This window comes from Anguilla anguilla, chromosome 1, assembly GCF_013347855.1.
Source record: "Anguilla anguilla isolate fAngAng1 chromosome 1, fAngAng1.pri, whole genome shotgun sequence".
Lineage (NCBI taxonomy): Eukaryota > Metazoa > Chordata > Actinopteri > Anguilliformes > Anguillidae > Anguilla > Anguilla anguilla.
In genome coordinates this window covers 30,323,752-30,346,912 of record NC_049201.1, presented here as the reverse complement: position 1 = coordinate 30,346,912, position 23,161 = coordinate 30,323,752, and the positions used below count along the sequence as shown (strand labels likewise).

At 42.9% G+C, this 23,161-nt stretch overlaps 1 protein-coding gene across 15 annotated transcripts in view; it reads right to left on the bottom strand.

The window, feature by feature from the left end:
• The window catches only part of myt1lb (myelin transcription factor 1-like, b), a 94,849-nt gene that overhangs the window by 6,076 nt on the left and 65,612 nt on the right, over positions 1-23,161 (bottom strand). For 7 of the 15 annotated variants that reach the window (XM_035414907.1, XM_035414952.1, XM_035414988.1 and 4 more), the window contains 11 exons: positions 22,014-22,264; positions 18,877-19,101; positions 16,248-16,369; positions 15,668-15,730; positions 15,040-15,108; positions 11,837-11,899; positions 11,128-11,211; positions 5,490-5,711; positions 5,131-5,222; positions 2,713-2,816; positions 1,127-1,270 (listed from right to left, as the gene is read on the bottom strand). In XM_035414907.1, the coding sequence (XP_035270798.1) occupies positions 1,127-1,270; positions 2,713-2,816; positions 5,131-5,222; positions 5,490-5,711; positions 11,128-11,211; positions 11,837-11,899; positions 15,040-15,108; positions 15,668-15,730; positions 16,248-16,369; positions 18,877-19,101; positions 22,014-22,264 (1,439 nt within the window). Of the gene's footprint in view, positions 1-1,126; positions 1,271-2,712; positions 2,817-5,130; positions 5,223-5,489; positions 5,712-5,810; positions 5,848-11,127; positions 11,212-11,836; positions 11,900-15,039; positions 15,109-15,667; positions 15,731-16,247; positions 16,370-18,876; positions 19,102-22,013; positions 22,265-23,161 lie in introns of those variants that run through there. The other 8 variants (XM_035414943.1, XM_035414972.1, XR_004764923.1 and 5 more) reach the window with 7 other exon arrangements.

The following is a 23,161-nucleotide window of genomic DNA, read 5'->3' as shown; positions in this document are numbered from 1 at the left end:
GTCTACTGGTGCCAGCTGTGTGTGAGGGCTGAGGTCAGTCCTCCACCACACCGGCTGTGTGACCCAGCTGGTGGATTGCAGACTAAAATGAACTGGAAAATCAGTACACGTGTTTCACAGGATTTTCGAACCAATGTACACTTTTACATAATTCCAAAAAGAAGAATTTTACAGAGATGGTCAAATTTAATGTGTTAGACATGCATGTACAATTTTTTGTGTACATACTATGTATGTACTTTTCACACCTATCATACAGGGTTCCATTAAAAACTAAAAAAGTTTTCCCTCTGGAGACAAGCCAAAGAATTCTGTAGGCCACTGACCCACTTTCAAAACAATAGTCCCTATATCCTTAAACACCTACCCACCTTCAAAATGAAAGTACATAAAATTGGCACATGATATAAGGGTGTTGAATCATGCATGCTAATATGGACCCATTCCATATCGCCACTTTCCTGTACTTTCTACCAATTAATTTTTGTGGCTATCTTTCTTTGTGATTTTTCCCTAAATGAAGAGCTGCATATTTAAGCAAGGAATACTGTTTTCAAATAAGTACACATCATTTCTAAATGAATGTCCAATGGCTTAAGTTGAAATGTTTTGTAGGTTGTGAACAAAAAATATGGCCGTAACTTAAATTTGTTACTGAAAGTTAAGCCACTGATTGCAATATGGGAGCTGGTTCAGTGGATCTCTTCAAGGCAAGGCCTGTTTAAGCACTACAAAAAAGGGACCTAGGCCACTTCCCCCTGCTTTCTGCTGGAAGTGACAACAGCCTCATATTTCACTCTCATCTCTTCAACACAGCAAGATCTCTGCATGTAGAAATCAACCCACACTTCCTAAAAATGAATCTCATCGGTAATATACATCTCCCTCCCCCCCCAGGTATACTGTCAATGTAAAGTGGCTACTTTAGGTTACACCCACGTCCAATTAACATTGTAATTACTTTAATTAATAGAGAGAGATTTGCACACTCATCACATTGACTGTTACTTATTCAGCATGCAACAATCAAGAGCAGGGCCTGGAGCCTCATGTCAACGAAAAGCCATGTGCTATGTTCTGTTACGTTCCATAACTTGCCCAGTTTGCGTTCCTTGATGGCCCTTACCATATGTGGGAGCTGGATATTAGCTAAACTGTTTATCAGTGACTGGCTGAGGTTGGCCAGCTCATGCAGGAGAGATTCATTTTGCTGTTCAATCACCTTGTTTTCTTCCTCTATTGACTTCAGATTAGTCTCCATTGTGGTAATCTACAAAGGGCATAAACACAAGAAAATGAACTCATTCAAAACCATGACACAGGCTACATACACCACAGGGCACCAACATTCCACACACTTACAAAAGTATAAAATGTTAACATGCAACACTGTAAGACAGTTGTTTGACCTCTGGTACTCCCACTATATGAAATAATTACACTATACTTCCGGAGAAATGATTGTCCGTAATTAAAAATAAAAAAAAATTGTATAGGTATATGGTGTTGTTAGCAACAGGAAAACAGGGAAAATGAAACGCTCATAGACCAGGAGACAAAGTCTGCTTATTATACTAGACTGCATAGGCTACATTCGGATCAGTTCGACGTCGCATCCTCTCCCCTGTATCTGTCTTAACTCCCGGGATCTGCAAAGCTCGTTTAATCCTCCGATTTGGACGTGCGCCGCTGCTCCGAATCGCAATCAGTCTGACGCGGAACGATTCCCGTCCTGGAACGTTCGTAAGAGGAGCGTTTCTTTTCCTCCTTCTCCTGCCTCTAAAACCGTGAACGGGGAGTTATTTCTGTTTCGCATTCTCTTTCATGCCTTTTTAAAAAATGTATTTATTTAGCCGTAACACGTCCCCGCCGCCTCTCCGTGCTGAAATCGCGCCGATGAGCCTCTTTTTTTTTTTTTTAAACGCGGGGCTTTTGAAACGCCGCGTCGGTTTCTCTCTAACGGCTCTACTGCTGAGGTTTGACGCTGCGCTCCCGTTTCCAGTGCGAGAGACGAGGTGCTACGCTCCGCAGTGAGGCCCCCCACGGGGGAAGCTGCATTATAATTAGGGCTGTCCCACTTTTTAAGAGACCACCTTTTCCAAGACGCAAAGGGTGCTGGGACGCTTCCCGCCGCCGTTTCCTGTCGCTATTGGAGCTTGTCACTTGCAAAGAGTAAGCCGCTTTTGTAGTTCTATTTTACCCGTCATGCTTCCTGGGCACTCTTCCTCAGACAGGTTTATCCCCTGAGAGAATAACTCTCTCATTTAACTTTATGTATTTTTCATCCTCACATATGTACATAGAGAGTGAGATTTGTAGTCATTTTCATATGAGTGGGAGAGTTCAGGACTGTGCTGTATAGGGTAGTTAAGCTAAATGTACTGTGCAGCTGAATATACAGTAGATATGATGCCGTGTTTCACTGAGTTCATATATTTTCCCCCACCTCAAAACATGACATCAGTTATTGGAAACAACACAGAGCAAAGTAGAACAAACCTGACCCCAGGATGTCAGCCAAACTTGCATCTAAGAGGTACTTTGGGGGAAATAATATCCCAAAAGTAATGAATGTGCTTGGATCCCAACAATATTGTTATGAGAAACGCAAAGGTGCATACTATTTCACACACGTACACATACAAAAGTAACAAAGAGTGTAGGGCATTAATAACATTATGCCAAAAGCGCTTGAACTCTTGAAACTCGTACCTGTGTTCTAAGTTTTATCATATCTGCCTCCACTTGTGAATTAGATTCATTTAAATCTTTGATTTCTTCATCCAGCTGTTTGATTTCTTCATCATTCTCTATCCCTAGAAGATGAGAGAAACATGCTTTGTGACATTCCAGAAAGATGTGAGAGTGTGGGGGATCGGTTTATGTAAGGCATTTGCAGCAATAACACGTGATGGTGAAAACTCCCCCTCCTCTGAGTGCCTCACAGTCGCTTGCACCTCCTTCATTCATTATTCAGCGAGAGGAGGAGAATCTCTACAATGCAGATGCACACGAGACACACATACAAACAAGATGCACACACATGCACTCTCATGAGTCTGCCCACACACAAACACATACAGTACACACACGCACACACATACAAACAAGATGCACACACATGCACTCTCATGAGTCTGCCCACACACAAACACATACAGTACACACACACGCACACACATACAAACAAGATGCACACACATGCACTCTCATGAGTCTGCCCACACACAAACACATACAGTACACACACACGCACACACATACAAACAAGATGCACACACATGCACTCTCATGAGTCTGCCCACACACAAACACATACAGTACACACACACACACACACACACACACATACAAACAAGATGCACACACATGCACTCTCATGAGTCTGCCCACACACAAACACATACAGTACACACACACGCACACACATACAAACAAGATGCACACACATGCACTCTCATGAGTCTGCCCACACTCAAACACATACAGTACACACACACGCACACACATACAAACAAGATGCACACACATGCACTCTCATGAGTCTGCCCACACACAAACACAAACAGTACACACACACGCACACACATACAAACAAGATGCACACACATGCACTCATGAGTCTGCCCACACACAAACACATACAGTACACACACACACACACACACACACATTTTCACATGTACATCAGATATGTGCATGCACACTCAAATACAGTAGATGGCCACACACACACATACAAGCATGATTATTGTACTGTACATACATACAGTACAGGCCAAATGTATTAGGCTGCCAGTGTTTTTTTTTTTTTTTTTTTTTAAAGCCTTAGGTAGAGAATTCAGTTAATATCTGCACATTTATTCAATAACAATAACAATATATTTTTGTTATTTCTACCTACAATAACACAGAAAGAGTTTTACTTAAAAATAATCTCAGATATGAGTATGACTGTCCTCAAAATAGCCTCCTTTGGCTTTAATTACAATTAAACAAATTATTGGAAGTCTATCCAATCATTTTGCAAATGGGGGGTAGGAGGGTGGTGGAGGCATTGTTAAATTGACTGAAATCTTATCTAACATAACATTTTTTTAAAACCATGGGTAGCCTAACACCATTAGCATGTAATGTCAGTAAATAGGCACTAAAGTTGCAAGAAATATGGCAAAGACGAAGGTGTTAGTCTTACAGTAGACGTGTGGGGCCAAGTAAACACATTGTGTCAAGGTTATTCCGAGGCAGAAATTAGAAAGAAGCTTAAGATTTCCAGGTGCAGTGTTCAGTACACACTCAGTCCAGCTGATGGGCAGTAATGTTAACTGGAGAAGACCAGGAAGATCAAGAGGCAGTAGACAAATATCTTGTGGTGTCTAGCAAAAGAAATAATTGTGAAATTGCACCATGACTACTGGAAGAACTCAATGCAGCTAGAGAGAAACCAGTTCCCCAGACTACAGTGAAACGGCAACTATGATCTGCTGGTCTAAAAGTATGTGCATCTGCCTTTTCCCAGGCTTTTTGGTCTAGTGTTGATGGTGCTTGGCCCACTGGAGTCTTTTCTTATTGTTAACAGCACATAGCAAGGGCTTTTTTGCAGATACACATCCTTGAAAAATCCATATCAGACAACCTCAAATCAAATACATACACACAAGCTCCTACATGCACACAACTCAGGACTCAATGAACCTGGTTCCTTTTTATACAAGGAGAAATCAATGTGTTACATAAAAATGTCACCTCTGTATGTGTGCATGTTTCAATTTTGGTTGATGATTCATCTGATTGATGAGTTTCACTGTATGTGATTAACATAATACTTGTTTACATGCTACTTTATTGTTTACGGACTGCCAGTATACTACATATACTGGCAGTATTTAAATAAGTGGGGGAAAGTGTAGTCATGCATTGGGTTAATGAAACACAGTAAGTGCTAATTATGATTTGGGGGTTCCTGATTGTGAGCTTCTGATTGCCAGGCAATCATAACCTCTTTGTTTTTTAAATTTTTTTTTGCCTTTTCTGCAGGCTGGCTCTGCACATGGCAGACATTTTCTATAAATTCCTCATTTTGATTGGTTCCCATTGTGAAGGGGTTTTGAAGGGAGGCGCAGTGATTACCATTGCTGGCCCGTTGTTTTATCGTTAGCATTTCCACTCCTGACATTCTGGCTTTCTTCATGGCGGATGTGGCCCGGGGACACCCCGATAAACTGCCAGAGAAACCGCATTTTTATATTCGGTTGACATGTATGACACAAACACACAAAGTACATTGTACACAGGCATACATACAGAATTGTGGGTTGGAAACAAGACCTTCCGGTAAGGGTGTGACTGTATTTTTCTCTACACACAGGGACCCCTTCCACGTAAGTGGCACAGGGCAAATGCACATTATGCACTCTCCCCTTGGAAGGAGGAGAGTGCATTGTGTGTCTCCTATGTATTGCTGGAAAGGGGAGGAGGTCAGAACTCACCTCCTGTGGGTCAGGAAGCTCCCACTGACGTGACCCGACCCATCGCAGCCTGGCGTTGGACAGGACATGCCATCCGTCTTCCCCGATTTCCAGGTGAACTGGGAGCCGTTCATGTAGCCGTCCTTCTGCCGTTTGGCCGCCAGGGGGCAGCCCGATGCGCTTCGGTGGGATGCGTATTTCCCCGTCACATGACCCTGCCCATCGCAGCCCGGTACTGGACACCTGCAAACAAAAGATTGGGTGACCCCCACCCAGGAATCAGGTTATTGACCTTTGGACTTGTACTTGTATAACCATGAGAATAGACTGTAAATGGTTCACCTGCGTCCTCACCAGAAACTGCTTTATCGTTGTACATCTGTCAAGCAACACACATGGGTACAAACAATGCACAACAGTGATTGGTCAGATATGTATTTGTTGTTGTATGTGCTCTAAACTGGAAATTGGAAACCCCATTTCCATCTAAACAGATTCTATTACTGTACAAAAATCAAACATGACATTATACCTGAATAAAATGATCTGGAAGTTGTTTTACTTTAATATCATTCATTTAATTTGCATTAAATACAAAATGAAAACAAACCAAAATTAAAGAACTATACTAAAACGAAACAGGAAATTATATCACGTTAAGCAATCCAGTCAGAAGGGATTAGTTGCCGCAAGATGAACCTTGTCTAAACTAGAATACTGCAGTGATTGTATCTCACCTGCTGACACTGTCCATGAAGAGATTTTCAGTTTTTCAAGGTGTGTGAAATAGACACATGACTCAAGCCTAGGACTCACTGGAGTGTTCAAGCCTTTAAGAGTACACAGTTCCTTGAGTAGATATATGTGCCAAATACGTGTGTAGCTTGTGCGTAGCATACTTTGTCTCTGCTGTTACTATAATTTCAACAGTTATGTCACTTCAGAATTTTGAAGGCAGCCTAGTTTGTCTGCTATTATTATTATTGCTGTACTGATGATGGGGTGACATTGATGATGACGAAGATGATGGTAATTATGATAAAGATCCCCATCATACTGATTACCTTACAGCTTTTCATTAGTGGAATACATGCTATGCTTTCTGCCTTCGCTATGCTGCTTAAAATTGTACAATTAAAACACTGCAGAGTCAACATCCTTGGAGATAAACAGAAAATGTATGTGCCAGGAGATGGGCAGAAACAATGGCATCAAAAATAGGGCGGATTTCCACCCACAGTGTGCCTGCACAAAGCGTATGTATTTCTGGCAGTAAAATATCTATTATTCTTCAGAGCCTAGGGTAAATATTGGATCAGAACAAAGTCCTTTTCTGTTCATAATTAAATGGAAATAGTTGCCATCTTCAGTATTATTCATTTATCTTTTCACATGTCAATGAAAAAAAAAAAACGTGGAATAAAAAATGCACATGAAAAAAATCATTAATTAAATCTAGGTTAAACTGAAGAATGTGCAACCGGTTTATACCCCTGCAGGTCATTCTGAAGATCCAGGGGCTGAATTAAATGAATGCATAACTATGGGACTTAAAATGAAGAACAGAGGGAGGCCTTTCAAATAAGGTATTGAAATTTATTTTCAGACAAATCACAAATCACTTATGAATGAAAAAACACACTGTAGTGCCTGTGCTAAACTACAGCTTCCAACATACAGAAATGGTAGAATAAATAACATTGGTGGTAGAATCACTGCATTGCATGTTTTCATGATCTGTTCAAATCAATACGGCTAAGCAACGCCACAACCACGTGCAGTTAGTGGTGAAAGGTAGGAAACTTGAAATTGTCATTGGATAACAGAACAGAAGCTGTTATATAGCAAAGCTTCTGGTAGATAAATCTTGTTTTAACAGGAACACTGTTGAATTCCACCACAGGAGATAAGTAACAGAAATATTCAGACTTCAGGTTGTTTTGATATATGCACATTTCTTCAGTGGGAACTCTCTCATTGTCAAGTTCAACAACAGCCTTTCTTGTTTGAAAGGAAAATCCCTTTTTTTATACAAAGCTTCTACAATTTGTACAGTGTGGTCTACAGATTGGTGAGGTTTACAAACTGTGCTCACCCCAAAAATATAAACTTGGCATTCGTTTATGTTGTACCACAGATAGTGTATGTTTCTTCCATCCCCTGTATTTCCATGCCTAAAAGGTCTAGTTGTTAACAGGTCTACACTTTAACCTCATATTCATTATCACATATCAAACCCAATGTGCTGGCATACAGAGCCAAAACAACAGAAACTGTGCTGTCCAAGTACTAACTGTACAGAATGCGCTGTATATACTACATATATACTGTATCATGGAGGTGAACCATAAGACACTGACCCTGTCTATGATCAGGTGTTCAAATTAGATTTTCATTCTGTGTGTGCAAAGCAGAGATGCTACAACTGAGCACCTTGAGCAGCAATGTTCAAATTAAGTTCAAACCTCGCACTTGGCCATGCCCTTAGAAAGAGAGGAAAAAATACATAAAAGTCTGTCAGCACACGACATCATTCAATGGAACCGACAAACTGAAGATAAGGCACAATAGTCAGTGCAAAGGACTATCAGTTGCAAGCAGTTCGCGTTTTGACGTGACTGACAAATGATTCTGTTGTTCTAAGGGCAGCAATGATAACCTGTACCAATGCGCTCTTAGACAGGAAATAACTGCATAATACGTGATACAATATTACCTTTATTTTATAATTACTTCAGTAAAATCTTTCTTTATAACTTTTTCAGCCACAAGTGCTGTAAAGAACAATATGTATGTTATATTTTTAAGGAATTTACAATTCTGGACTCGTGGAGAGGATGATTTTTAAAAAATGCTTCTCCAGGCTGCAACTGAGGTCTTAACAAGCAAAGCCACTTTCAAAATGCTTTTTTCAAACATCTCGGACAGTTCACAAAGGGGCACTGCTGCTCCAAGGGGCAACTGACAAGGGACTGTCTGCTCCTACTAGCTACGTAAAGTAGCAAAAGCTATTCTGTCTGTGAGTCACTGTAGACGTCTAGCCAGCCAATTCCACAGCAGTTTAGTGAAATGGTAAAGGCCGTAAAAAAAACCCTATCCTGTTGAAGCAGAGAGTGCATCGCTGGGCCATTTTAGATCCCTGATCTCAGATTTGATCAATTTTAATTGTAACTGTTTTTAATTGATGCTTGTTATTATCTCTTTTATGCTCTTATTTCTTTTATTTCTTATACCTCTTGTAATCTCGGCGCATTGAGAAAGAGGGTTCCTACCCTCAATTGTCACCGAGAATCTTAAATAAAGTTTGAAAAAAACATTTTTTTCAGCAAAAAAGGAGCACTTGAGAGCAAATATAACATATGAGTATATAGAAGAAAGGCCAATAACAGAGACAGCACATTCAGTGGTCTGCCACCAAGAACATATCTAAGATTCTGGGCCGGACTTGTGTAGATGGTGGTGGTGGTGTATGCAATAATTTGGGCCATTTGTCTCCACCATGTGACCTGCAGGGATTTAAACTTGTATTTCAATGACTATCCTCAAGGGGTCCCCATAGGCTCTCCAATGGCACAGTTAAGGGACTACTCAAACTATTGAGTTTCTAACTGAGACACTTTTAAACAATGAGCTGATCTAATATGGGGAGAGTCAGGAAACGAAAGTGAACATGGATGTAAGTTGCATGTAAAATGCTACAGAAAGCATGTCTTTCAGCCAATGGTCCTCACTCCTGCTCCTGGAGAGCCTCAGGGTCTGCCTGCTTTCACTGTTACTCAGAACTTGAGTAGCACAGCAATTGATCAGTTTTAGCAGCTGATTACACAGATACTGTAACTCAAGTCATCTGGTTTCTTGTGTCTGAATTTGTCACTGATCTTAAGTAAAAAAACAAAAACCAGCAGACTCTGTGGCTCTCCAGGGCTAGAACTGAGTACCACTGCAGAAAAAGACAAATGCATCCATGTGCAGCAGGGGTGTTCAATCTTATCCAAAAAGGGCCGGTGTGTCTCCTGGTTTTTGTTTTAGCATAGCACTAAGATGCCCGATTCTACTTAAATTCTTGTTTGAAGACCATGATTAGTTAATTAGTTGAACTTAAAATCATTTTGAATCTTCTCACTGATTAAAAGCTGGATGTAGCTGTTATTGCTACATTATATTCTGTCGGGTTTACAATGTGTAGACATGTAGCTAGTTAGCTATTATTACTGGCTGGGCAGCCAGGACTGTGATGATGATGAGCGACACCCTGTAAGCTAGCCAGCCAGTCATAAATGCTAGATGCAGTAAAATAAAAACATACAGTCTGTAAAGTAGCTTCACCTGTAACGCTGATGTGAGCCAGCTAATGTTACAGTACACAGCATCACCGCTGTAGCGTCACTAGCAATAATCATGTGATACCAGTTCAGCATGCCCCAACCAATTAATATGTCCAACGTGTTGCAACATCTTGTGCTGATCCCAATTAATTTTTCTCCTAGCTCATTCGCAGACTTTTGGATGCCTTGTAAGTTAAACATTTTAAAGCTGTTCCTAATTAACTGGATGTTTCCCCTTATCCGTCTCTACTGTGCTGTTCATCTTTCTAGTTTTACACTGTGCTGTATCCAACCCACGCTTGGGACTCCCTTATACTGTGTCACTTCCTGTTTTAAAACACAATCACGTTTTTTTAGTTGTTTACAATATTAACATTGTGAAATTGAGTCCAGTTGTAATTATGTGCCACTTTTTCCTAAAATGCTACATCATTACTAAATCATTTTCCCACATATTATGTCATACGTTATGCTAATCCAGCAATTTATCTTCAAGTGTTCAGAAAGCATGTGTACTCCCCAATGACCTAAAATCCAAAAACTTAGAGTCCATAAATTTGAATTTAATTTACTATAAGCCTTCTGCTGGATGCTTATCTAACTGGCATGTCAAGAGCTGTCGCAAGCTTGTCCCAAGCAAATGCGTAGAATATACTTTTACACAGATAATAAATTTACATGTGGTATTGATTAAATACCTCTGCTTTATCACTCAAACATCATAATGCCAAACCTGACTGCTTCCTAGAGAAAAAAAAAAGTGAAGAGAAGTGTTGAGCAAACAAATGGCAAACAAACAGGAGGTGTTTATATTGAGTTGGAGAGTTGGGGTTGGGTAGGGATGGAGCCCAGTGCTAATTTTCAGAGAGGAGTTGATAGTGCGGGCCTGGCTCTGGAGGCCTGAGTGTGGATTTTATTCCCAGCACAAGTGAAAGATTGATGAAAATGTGGAAGAATTGCCTCAGTGTATTGGGCGACACATCCAAAATTAAATTAAACTCTTTTCACCGTCTCTGAGTTACGCTTCGGCCAAATCTTTCTGCAGCCCAATTAAGGTACTGCCAGTACTACAAACCCCACCCCGCAACCCAGGGGCATCCATACTCCTATGGCCCAAATTATACCTCCAAATTATGACTGGAGAGGGTGTGAGGCTTCCACCGGAAACTCATTGATATGCTCTGCCAAATTGGGGACAGTGTCGCTTATGTTCTTTGTCTGTGATCCACCCTTTTTCAATGTAGACCTGAAAACAGGCTGGTCAAAAAAATGCTGAAAACAGCAGATGAAACAAAAATTGATCCTCTGGGAAGTGGCCCCATGGGGCACCGTACCTGATAGGCTCCTGTTCCTCCTTATCCTCTTTGCTGTGCGTTATCTTAATGCCGCTCTTCCTCGCTCTGGGACACCCTGATAGGCTGCGGAGGCAAATATCCCATAAGCCACTGCACACATTACCCGGCCTGTGTGTGCATGTATGTACGTGAGAGAAGGCTGGATATCCTGCAATGGGGAAATCTGGCAAATTCTTTTGGCCTTTTTCAATAACTGTACACAAAGAATGGAACCATTGTAAATGTACGCCTTTAAGAAGGGAAAGAAAATTCCATTTTTGGCACATCATCTTTAACGTAAGAGCTAATTAACATTAGCAGTGTAATTTATCACCTAATACAATAACGAGGTGTGGTGTTCTGCAAATGACTAACAATAGTAGCAAACATGACACCAACCCTGACACACAATTAGCACGGAATCAGTGAACTATTTATTAACAGTTTATTTTTATCTTATCGTCACAATTTCATGCCACTTCACAGATGCGGAATAAATTTGCATCTAAATTGTCAACGTTAATATGGTATATTAATATATTAATATCCATCCTATATATTGCAGAATTACACATTTTTTCTGACAGATTTTCACTAGTTATCAGGTAACTCACAGTCAGGTAACTCAGCCAAATGTGCCACTGAAGAAGCTTGGCAAAATTGGCTTGGCAACTGTAACTGACTTTTTCCTCGAAACACGAATGCTTACCTTCTGTGTGAGGCATAGTTCCCAGTAATATGTCCCGAACCGTCGCACCCGGGGGTCGGGCACCTGGGACAGAAAAACCACTGAGTTGGCATGATGTAATGCTTTTTTATTTCGCTTTTAGCCCATTTTCTTCAGGAGAGTACACAGAGGCACGTACTCGTTTCCAAACCACGTGAAGTCAAGACGCTGCTTCTTTTCACTCTGTAGCCTGCATGTGCAGCTTGTGCAGGCAGATATTTGTCAGTCGGTGTGTGCATATGCTTTATTGTGAATGAGCTATAACCTGGCCTGGTCAGCTTTGTGCATCAGTCTGTTTCTTTGAAATCAAGTTTTATTTATTTAAAAAAAAGAAATTGGCAGCCAACTTGCGGCTGAACATGTCCTATTCCCAGTCTGATTTGGAATGTCCAGTTAGCTATTTGCAACCTCTGCCATGTTTTTGCTTGTTCATCTGCAAATTCATTGGTTCTCCTCCAAAATACGTTGTGTCACCAGTCTGCTTCATTTTACACTGCAGCCTGCAGTCAAAGGAAGACCGGCCATATACAGTCGAGGCAGAAAGTTTACATACACCTAGGCTAAAGATATTCAAACTCAGTTTTTCACAATTCCGCACATTTCATGTTACCATTAATTTCTTTTGGCAAGTCAGTTAGGGCATTGATTTTGATCACATCAGGTTTTATTTCAGCTTTATTTTAATTAACTATATCAGAATTCCAGTGGGTCAAAAGTTTACATACAGCAAGTTGACTCTCTGGAAGATTCCAGAAATTGATGTAATGACATTTTAGAAGCTTCTGATTGGCCAGTTGTCATAATTAGGAGTTAATTGTCACCTGTGGCTATATTTAAGGGCCTACTTTTAGAGCCACTTTTTGCCCTTGATACCATGGGAAAATCCAAGCAACTCAGCCAAGACCTCAGAAAAAAAATTGTGAACCTCCACAAGTCCGGTCCCCCCTTTGGAGCAATTTCCAAACAACTGAAGGTACCACGGGCATCTGTACAAACAATTGTATGCAAATATAAAAATCTTGGGACTTCACAGACACTGCATTGTTCAGGAAGGAGGCACAAATTAACTCCCAGGGCTGAATGAACATTGGTCTGAAAGGTTCAATTGAACCCCAAGACAACAACAAAGGAACTGGTGAAGGAGTTGGAGGCATCATGTACCAAAGTGTCTGCATCCACCATTAAGAGAATCCTATATTTCCGTGGCCTGAAAGGCTGTCGTGCAAGGAAGAAGCCTCTACACCAAGACCGGCATAAAAAAGCCAGAATGAAGGATGAAGACCTAGTCTTTTGGAAGAGTGTTCTCTGGTCAGATTAAACAAAAATTGAAAAGTTTGGCCATAATGATCAGCGCTATGTCTGGAGAAAAAAGGGTGAGGCTTTTAATCCGAAGAACACCATCCCAACTGTGAAGCATGGGGGTGGCAGCATCATGGTTGCGGGGGTGTTTTGCTGGAAAAGGGACTGGTGCACTTCAAAAAATAGATGGCATCATGAGGAAGGAGGATTATCTATAAATACTGGAGCAACACCTCAAGACATCAGCTAGAAAGTAAAAACTTGGTCGCAACTGGATCTTCCAGCAGGACAATGATCCTAAGCATACCGCCAAAGTTGTAACAAAATGGCTTAAAGACAAAAAAGTATTGGAATTACTATCACAAAGCCCTGACCTGAATCCCATAGAAAATTTGTGGACTGAACTGAAAAAGCATGTCTGAGCAAGGAGGCCCACAAACCTGACTGAGTTACACCAGTTCTGTCAGGAGGAATGGGCAAAAATTCCAGCAAAGCATTGTGAGAAACTTGTGGAAGGCTACGCAATTAAAAGGCAATGCACCAAATACTAAAAAAGTGTATGTAAACTTTTGACCCACTGAAAATCTGATATAGTACATAAAAGCTGAAATAAATCTGTCTCTTAGCTATCATTTTGAAATTACTTCTTATGGAAATAAAGTATATACCCTAATTGACTTAACACAGGAACTGTATGGTAACATGAAATGTGTGGAGTTGTGAAAAATTGAGTTTGAATGTCGTTAGCCTAGGCGTCTGTAAACTTTTGGCCTCTACTGTATAGCTTTGGCACACAGTCGGGGGGCGCCCAATCAACCAACAAGGGTCACTAGAGAGCAGCCCTAACCAAATGAACCCTCCCAGGCCCTGGGCAATGCAGTCACCAATTGTGCCTCATCTGGTGCTACTGGCCACAGGCAGCAATGGCATGTCTGGATTCAATTTGATCTGAAACCTAGGGGCTCATCCATGCACCACAATGTGGGGGCTTAACGAATGAGCCACCCAGCAGCCCATCAGCTTTCTGTTTCACCCCCTTTTTAAACAATCTGACATTGCCAATCACATCTGTAGGCCCAATCCATGCCTGAAAAGTCATTTGTCAATTTTATTTCAGTCTAGCGGGTGCATTCTCTAAAGTGCCATAGAGCTAACTAGCTAAGCAAACAGAAGAATACCAACTGGGAGACATGGCCAGGAAGATACTATGCTGACTTAAACCCTCCCTTCCCAGGTGACGCAACAGCAAATTACACATCATCCCATGGGATTCTCATCCACAGCAGCCACTGTCATGTCGGATGACTAGATTCTGGACTGAGAGGTCAGTCACTGTACCAAGTACTTTTTCACTAAGCATCTGCAATCTTAGCTTGGAGTATTTATAGGTATTTTTTCACTCCAATAAAATCTGATATTTACAGAGCTCTTCAACACTACTTACAAAGATTATACCAGTGTATTTCCTATTATCCTGTTATTAACTATGAATAATTACTGTCTATGCAAAATGAGAAAAAATATGGAGAAAATTGATCTGTTCTTTATGCTATGAACTTCATATTTGATTTAAACAGGAATATACCAAAAATTTGCAATATGTATAAGCTATAATAATACATTATTATTCATTTTTCTTATGACTAACACCAGCACTCTTCTATTATTATTATTATTATTATTATTATTATTATTATTATTATTATTATTATTGTCACCATTGTTTTTCCATTGTCTTTATAGATTTCATATATTTATTACCTTGTTCATTCACAAGACCTTAAAAAATTGACCTGAGCAAGCCTTTGGTAATACAGTATCTGGCTCCATGCCCTTTAGCCAGCATAGTGAGGGAATAAACAGAACATATTAATCTCAGGCCTTACTTGAGTTCCTGCGTGTTGGTGGCCATCATGCTTCGAATGCTTTTGTCGGCTAAAGGGCAGCCAGAGAGACTGGAATATACAGCAGGACACGATCGTTAGAGGAGAGCAATCAAACAGGATGACCCACTGAAACACCACACACCGACAGACTCACATACACACACACACACACACACACACACACACACACGGAGAAGAAGACTGTAAATGCAAGAAAGCCGTGGTGCAAGTGCAGGGGGTACTGGGGTCAATCTAAAAGAGCAGTTAACCCTCTGAATAATCACGTTCAAGGATACTACACAGTTCAATGGGGAGGAGGGTGTCATTTACACATACGACTTTCCCCTTTGTTTTACAACTTAGTGAACTGCCTGCACTGGCCTGCTAAAAAAAGGGCTGGCCTATAATTAATACACAGAAGGATACATTTAAAAAAACGAGAGGTTAGCCCATCAACATTTTCCACAGCTTATTACTGCATGCTTCCAATTAATCAAAAAGCGATGCCCTGCAGTACTCAAAGGGTTAACATGGAGACTGTTCGCTACTGTTTGACAGCATTGTTGAGGTAAGCTGAAAACAATAAATTTAATAGACTGAATCCACCATGAGAAAAATGAAGTCACACCTTCTATGTGAGGCGTAATTACCAGTCACGTGACCACTTCCATCACACCCTGGTGTTGGACATCTGTCACCGAAAAAAGTAGATAAAATAAAACCAAACAAAATAGAAGAAAAACAAACAAAAAATACAGCCAAAAGAGTGAATAGGTTTTTAAAACGTTTGTGTTTTGTTTCCCTTGTGTTTTGTTCAATGTTTTCATTGTTTCCAGTTTAGCTTCACTGTCTGCACTTTTTCTTTTTTTTTCTTTTTTAACACAACCTTGGGAGAAGCTGCAACATGGACAGATAAAAATGAGAATGATGTTTTCTTACGATAATCGCCGAAAGAAAAAGACAAAGCCAGAATACATTCGCTAACAACTCCAGGTCAAATGAAAGACTGCCAGAAAGTTATGCTGCATACGTAGCATGCCAGTGATGCCAGGGAGAGAAATCATTGGATCCTCTGAAGCAGAAAGACAGTGAGGGAAGGAAAAGAAAGGAAAGAAACAAACATATGGACAAAGGGGTGGGGTCAGGGTTGAAGAGGTGGGCTGGGGGTGGGTTGGAAGGTAGCAGACAGCACCTCCTCTTAATCTTACGTTATCAGATCCTTTTTGCTCTCCTTGCACTGGACATATTTTGGCTTCGGACTGGGGACGGTGACATCACTGGGATACTGTCTGTCGTCCAGAATGTCCTGGAAGGGATCCAAGTCGTCGGGCTGTGATGGGGGAGAGAGGGGTGAGAGGCAGGGAACTAGATGTCCTTATCCCACCTGCTCCAGTTGAAAATACACCTCAGACAGATGAACAGTGTACAGCATCACTGACCTCCATCACTGTGGTAGTCTTGACCTGGGCCTGAATTAAGGCTGGCATGTCTGCTAGCTCTGATTTAAAACAGTGACTTTCACTCTGGATGGAGCTCAGGCAATGTGGTTTGAGGTCCGAACAATGAAGAGATATTGGCCACTACAGAAATGTCCTTCAGGGCAAGAGTTGAGAAATCCTTTGGGGTACCAACCTGAAGCAAGTCAGACATTTTCAAATGTAATGATGTATGAACTTCTGAATGCCCTCATGTTTTGGAGAGGCAGTCTGCAGCTTCCACATGTTATCAGTGATCCTCTTATCCCCATACCTGTAGCCATGACCCGCAGCTGAGCGCTTACCTTTCATCCTCAAAACTAACTGAAGTCCTTAATCACAAACCCAGCCATAAATTTTCTTAATTACAAAAATGTGTAGGCTACCCACAGTTGTAACTGAATGACATAGTAGGTACTGTGGGTTTAGAGTAGAGCTTGACTGTCTACCTTCATTAAATTCAGAGGCAGCACACTGTGTCTGTTACACAACTGACTGTAGTGGGTAAAGACCCATTTTGTAACTCAGAAGTTGCCAGTTCAAATCGTTCTCTTGCTAGGCAGCATGGAGATGGTTCTAAACCGGTTTGAGAAGTACCACCATTAGACAGGCATTGGAAATAAATTGATAAACAAAACACTTTTGCACCTCCAATGAATGAATCAAATACTAGTGGTGCTTCGTCAGGGTGAGATGAAGTTGTTGCTTTGACTGAAAGTATCTTTACAACTTATCTCCGAGACACAAAAGCCTTCCCTATAAAACCGTCTATTCTGTGGGACATGCTAGATTTGTCATCAAAATTCGTTTCCATTTTACTCTTCCCATTGTAATAGAGGGCTTCTCTTTTCCTCGATCGTCGCTGTTCTGTAATATAAGCGCTCCCATCAATCAGTCTCCGTGGGAAGAATTGAGCCATCGTTAGCGCAAGTCAAATTATTATCCAGATCTTCAGAGAGCGATTTATCAGCCCTGGTAGCGCGCGAGAGCCGCGCGCGCCTGGATTGCCTCAGAAGTCTCCCAGCCTAAAACACAATGCCTGCCGAAACGCACTCAATCTTTATGCTAATGGCAAAACCCTCAATTGACTGTCAAACGGCGCCTATCAATCATTGCTTTCTGAAAAGTTGTTTGAAAGGGAGTGAAATTAATCTGCCGACTGCACCGTATCAAGGATATTTGGGTCTCTTTTAGGCGGAATGTGTTTGTACCAGACATCAATGGAAAAGCTTATGCGTGGTGCAAACTGGATGATACATTCACACATTCTGTGATCAGTATCGTGCGCTAATGCATTTGATGTGGGGATTATTTTTCACAATTACTCGGATCTGACACTACGGAGCACCTGAAATTTCATTAGGCAAATTAGACCTCACTTCTATAAGGTCGAGGTGCTGTCAAGAGTTCGGCCGTTTTTACTAAATGGCAGCCAAACAACGGTAAAAAATTAGTTTTAGCAGGCATGGAATCGTGGTATTATTGTATTAGCCCCCCACCTTTCACCATGCCCATGAATCACCAGTCTCCAGACTAAATTAGCCTACTGCTCGAGTGCCGCAAGATGATTTTAATCTGCATTTGCAGTACAAGCATGGTGCACTAGATGGCGCTCCAGTTAAATTAAAGGGCCTACTTCAGATCAACCAGCAGAGGACCCATTGCGGGCTGTGGCCTCAGTTCACTTGAAATTCTCATTTTAACCATGTACAGTTATGCCGAAAAACAGAGGTGCCTGCAATACATTCGATATTCTTTTATCATGCAGGAGCATGAAGAACAATGTGGTAATGCTCAGCTAGCCAGTCCATTAGTGACCAGTTATTTGTGAGCTGAAAAATCCATCTCATTACAAGGCAATGCAAATCGATTGGATGTTCTCACAGTATGGTGTTTTGCATAATACATAATGGAAAACAACAACAAACAGACACCAACAAAAAATAAGAATGCGCAGAGTAGATTATCACATAAGGAATATTCCGGATTATTCCTCCGTACGGAAATTTGATACAAATTAAAATGGCAAAGAAAGGCACACAATGACGCATCTAACAACACAATATGCTACTTTTAAGTGTACCTCGGAGACTGACTTTGAAAATGACTTTGAATCGAATACAATTTTTAAATATGAAAAAATACATATTTGGAAAAAGCATACCAGTATTACAGCTGGAAGGCAGGTGACCCTTTCGAGAGCCTTTTACAGAAGATAGCTTCGAAGCATGAGGAACAGGTTTATGTGGCTCTCTTCACGATCGCCATCAGTGCTGCCCAGGGCCCAAGTTAAAAAGGGCTGGGTTTCTTTGGGGGGGGGGGGGCTGTGCGGACAGCAGGCGGTGCGGTGCGGTGCGGGTACCTCTTTGGGGTCGTCCTCGTCGATGCGCTTGATTTTGGTGTAGTCGACGGGCAGGTCCCAGCAGTCGGCCTCGCTCATCTGGTAGCAGCGGCTGTTGAGGAGGGCCTGGCGTTGGGGAGACATGGGCTCCAGGGGCGTGAGCACGGCGCAGCTGCTCTCCCGCCCGCCCCGCTGCTTCATGCTCAGGTCCAGAGTGCCGTTCTCGTCCACTTCCAGGTCGGGGTTCTGAGAGAAAGAGAGAGAGAGAGAGAGGGAGAGCCGCTGAGTCCCCCTCTCTGCTCTTAGCTCCTCTCTCTCCTGTTCTTTCCCGCTGTCTCTTTTGCTTTCCAGCTGTGCTTTCTCTAGTCTCTGCTCTCTCTCTTTATTCCCCGCTGTGCTCCACTGCAATCTCTATATGCACAATTCACTGTCTCTGTCCGTTTTCTCCACTCCAGTCTACACACTTCTTTCTCCGCTTTCTTTTCCCCCCTCCCTCCATTCAGCAGTCTACATTCACTCTCTCATTCTCTCTATTCCACTCTCCACTCAATCTCTATTCTGGAAGGTCATTCTGGAATCATCCTCAGCAGTTCAAGGACCTTGCCCAGGCCTTGGACTACAGTGGTTCCATAGGTGGTTCCATCCTCTCCTTTTACTCAGCCAGTTAAAAGCCTGCTTCCTAAGGCCGACAGCCAATCAACAACTCGCCTTCTGAAGTCACAACCATTCAACAGCCTGCTCACTGAAGGGGTCCAAGACCTTGCGTCTGTTCTCATACCAGGATGTCATGCCAGATCGAGGCTTCTTGCCCTCTCCTTTCTATGGCAGACCCGTCTGTCATAGCTGTAGGTATTGTTTTCACAAGGGAAAGCTGGCTTTGATATTGTAAAAAATAAGCATTAACGAACAGCATTTAGACAAATCGCCTCTGTCCCTCCAGACGTGATTAGCTCAGGCTGGTCTTGCCCAGATGACAAAGGGGACGCATGTCAGGAGAGCGAATCTGCACTGACAGTGTGGTTTTCTCACGCAGCACTAGAGGTGGCCTGTCACCGCGGTATCCCAGGGCCAAACCCACCGCCAAAGAAGCCTCGTCTCTCACATCAGGAGGGTTCGATTAGACAGCCAGACCTGTGGCCTAGGCGACGCAACGACGACACAGGGGGATGCCCTTATTGGCGGGGACTGTCTGTGCTGATTTAGACTGCCGCTGATCAACTGGCCACATTTGGTTTAGTGCCCTCTTACGAGACGGGGGCCACGTACTCAGCGAGCAGAGACGGTTGGAACTGTCCCCGCGGGTTTCCTGTGCAAAACGATTAAATCAGAAGTGAAAGAAGAGCCCCCCCCTGCCATCCTGTCGCCACCTCCACCCTTCTGGGGCGCTCTCTGGGGGAACATCACCTACCTCGGCACTGCATTACCTCCGCTGTCCTCCTCCCCTCTAAAAATAACCCCCTCTCTCTCTCCCACCCATCCCTCCCACCCATCCCTTCATCTCCAAGCTGAGACTCCCTGCACAGCTCAGCCAACAGGCAAATTGAGGGAGTGAGAAAAAGAGTGATGAGAAAGAGAGAAAGGCTGAAACGGAAAGCGAGAGACACATTGTCTTCTCAGTTGTTATGTTTATGATGATGTTTAATATCCTTCGGTGATCATTGATAGTGGCTCAGTTTATTGCTATTGCTTTGGCAAGACCGTGTTCTTGTGGCTATGCCAAAGGAGCATTTTTAAATCCGCATTTGAATTTGGAAGAACAAGAGGGACAGAAGAGTGCTAGACAGTTAAAAAGAGAGATCAAAGACAGAAACAGAAAGAGAAAAAATAAATCTGAGATACTAACGAAGAGGTGGGCACACAAATACAAAAGACAGACAAAAAGAGAGTGACTGAGACAGACGGACAGAAGGTGATGCTGAAAGAACAGCATAGAGAGAGACAGAGCGAGAGAGAGGGTAAACCGGGAGAATGAGTTAACTGAATTCAATTAAACCTAAGGGAGGGATGTGGGATAGAACTCTCCGGAAGGCCCGATGCTTCCTACTCCCTACTCTCGCAGTGAGTAACAGCAATGGTGGGTGGGTAGGTGGGGGATGGTGGTGGGGCTCTACTGGGGACGAAGCCCCTGTCTCTCCAGGGGACATTTCCACCCTCTGCTCCATTCTACTCAGGGGAAGAAAGGAAATTATGCCTCTCATTGCACAAACACACACACACACACACACACACACATCACTGCCAACATCAGTGCCAGGCGGTCATTTTTATGCATTTACAGGATCAGCTTATTTCAGGCTGATAATACGCGGATATGCTGCTTTATCTCTCATAAATGACATATTTGGCTCACCGCGTGCTGCCACTGTTCCTCCCCCCATCCCGCCGCCTCTCCTATCTGATCCTGAAAAATGGCTCCTCAGAGGTCCGCAGTTAAAATACAGTTAAAAGCAATCTTTTTAAAAGACTGCCTGTCTGAGGCCCCTATCATCGAGACTTTATCATTATTTGCATTACCCAGCATGACGACAATCGCGGAAACAGAGCTCTTTATCAGCGCGCGGCATGACTGCAGCTGAGATACGTTTCCGAGCGATTCCGTGTTTCGGGCGGCTAAGCTAACCGGCGCTTAGCTGCAGGTTTGCCAGGGTCATTCTGCGCTTGGCTCCGTTTGACGAGCCCCTCTCTCACGACCGCCCCCCTCCCTCCCAGTGCCTCTCGCCCCCTCTCCCAAATCCTAAAAAAGTTCCGATAACAGGGTTCCGATAACATGGCTGGCTTTACGTAACAGCGATACTGCTGCCATCTAAGCCCCTCCCACTTCACCACCCATAATCCACTCCCTGGCCAATCAAAAGAACCCACCACACCCTGGCACACGCTGCCCAGCTCAGACCTGGGACAACGTACAATCCATACGGTCCTTCAAACTCCATCTCAACTACAAAGCGTGAGAGAGGGAACAAAACAAACAGAGAGAAGTGAAGAGTGATGGTATTTTTTTGGCGGGTGTAGTCAACATCACCTGTGTATTTATTACTATACCGCTTGAGCAACAAAAGCTTGCAATACAAACATAGCACATATGAACTGGAACTGAAGAAAGGAAAACAGAGTGTGGGAAGGTGTGGAAGACAGAGGGAGAGGGAAGGAAGGCGTACCCGCGGACAGTGGTCCTGTGGCTTGCCGCCCATGTTTTGGGGCATCTCGCGGCAGCGGGTGGACAGGTTGAGGATGGCGGTAGCGGCCATGTGGGCCGCCTCCATGTCGTGCGTGTAGTCGAAGCTGCTCTTGCTGCAGGTGCTGCTGGCGCTGCTGCCCCCTCCTCCACAGCTCAGGCTGCTGCTGCTGCTGCTGGGGGCGTAACTGCTGCTGCTGCTGGCCGAGCTGGAGCTCTTACAGTAGCGCTTAGCTGCAGGGACAAGGACAGGGGCACACGCACACATGCGTGCATGCGGATGTGCGCACATTCATGCGTGCACACATATGTGCAGATGTGCGCACACATGCATGCATGCACGCACACACACACACACACATACCCATGCACACACACACACACACACACACACACACAGACACACACACACAAAAATGTATAATTACAGGAGAAGAAGATTTCACACAAAATCTCAGCTGTAAGATGGAGTGAGATGAACAGAACGGTTCAGTACAGAACATAACACCGACAGAGAGACAGAAGGCAGATTAACTGAGAAAGTTAAATCAACAGACACAAAATAAATATGCAGCAATAAAAATGACACACAGATAAATGCATAGACAGACAGACAGACACACACACATACGTACACATGTGTGTATATATACACAAACGCTGTAGATAGATAGATAGATAGATAGATAGATAGCCGAAGAGACAGATGAACAAAGAAGCTGCGCCGAGACTGAAATTAGGGTGAAAGAGAAGCGCGCCATGGCGGCGAGACGGCAAGCCTCAGCCGCCGTGACGAGCTTCAGAGTGTCAGCGTCTGCAATCCACAGCACAAGCTCGCAGCGCTCTGCCTATTAAAAAGCACCTCCGCGCGGTGCAGAGCGGGGGTGGGTTACCGCCGCAGAGCGCGGCAACTAACCGCCGGCAGGGGAAGGGCAACATCTGAGTCATCGGCTCACGACTACAGGGCCGTGAAAAAGTGTTTGCCCCCTTCCCAATTTCCTCTATTATTGCATATTTGTCACACTGAATGGTTTCAGATTTTTAGACACATCAATATTAGGGAAATGGAAATTGAGTAAATGCAAAACTCATTTTTAAATGATCATTTAATTTATTTAGTAAAAAAAAGTA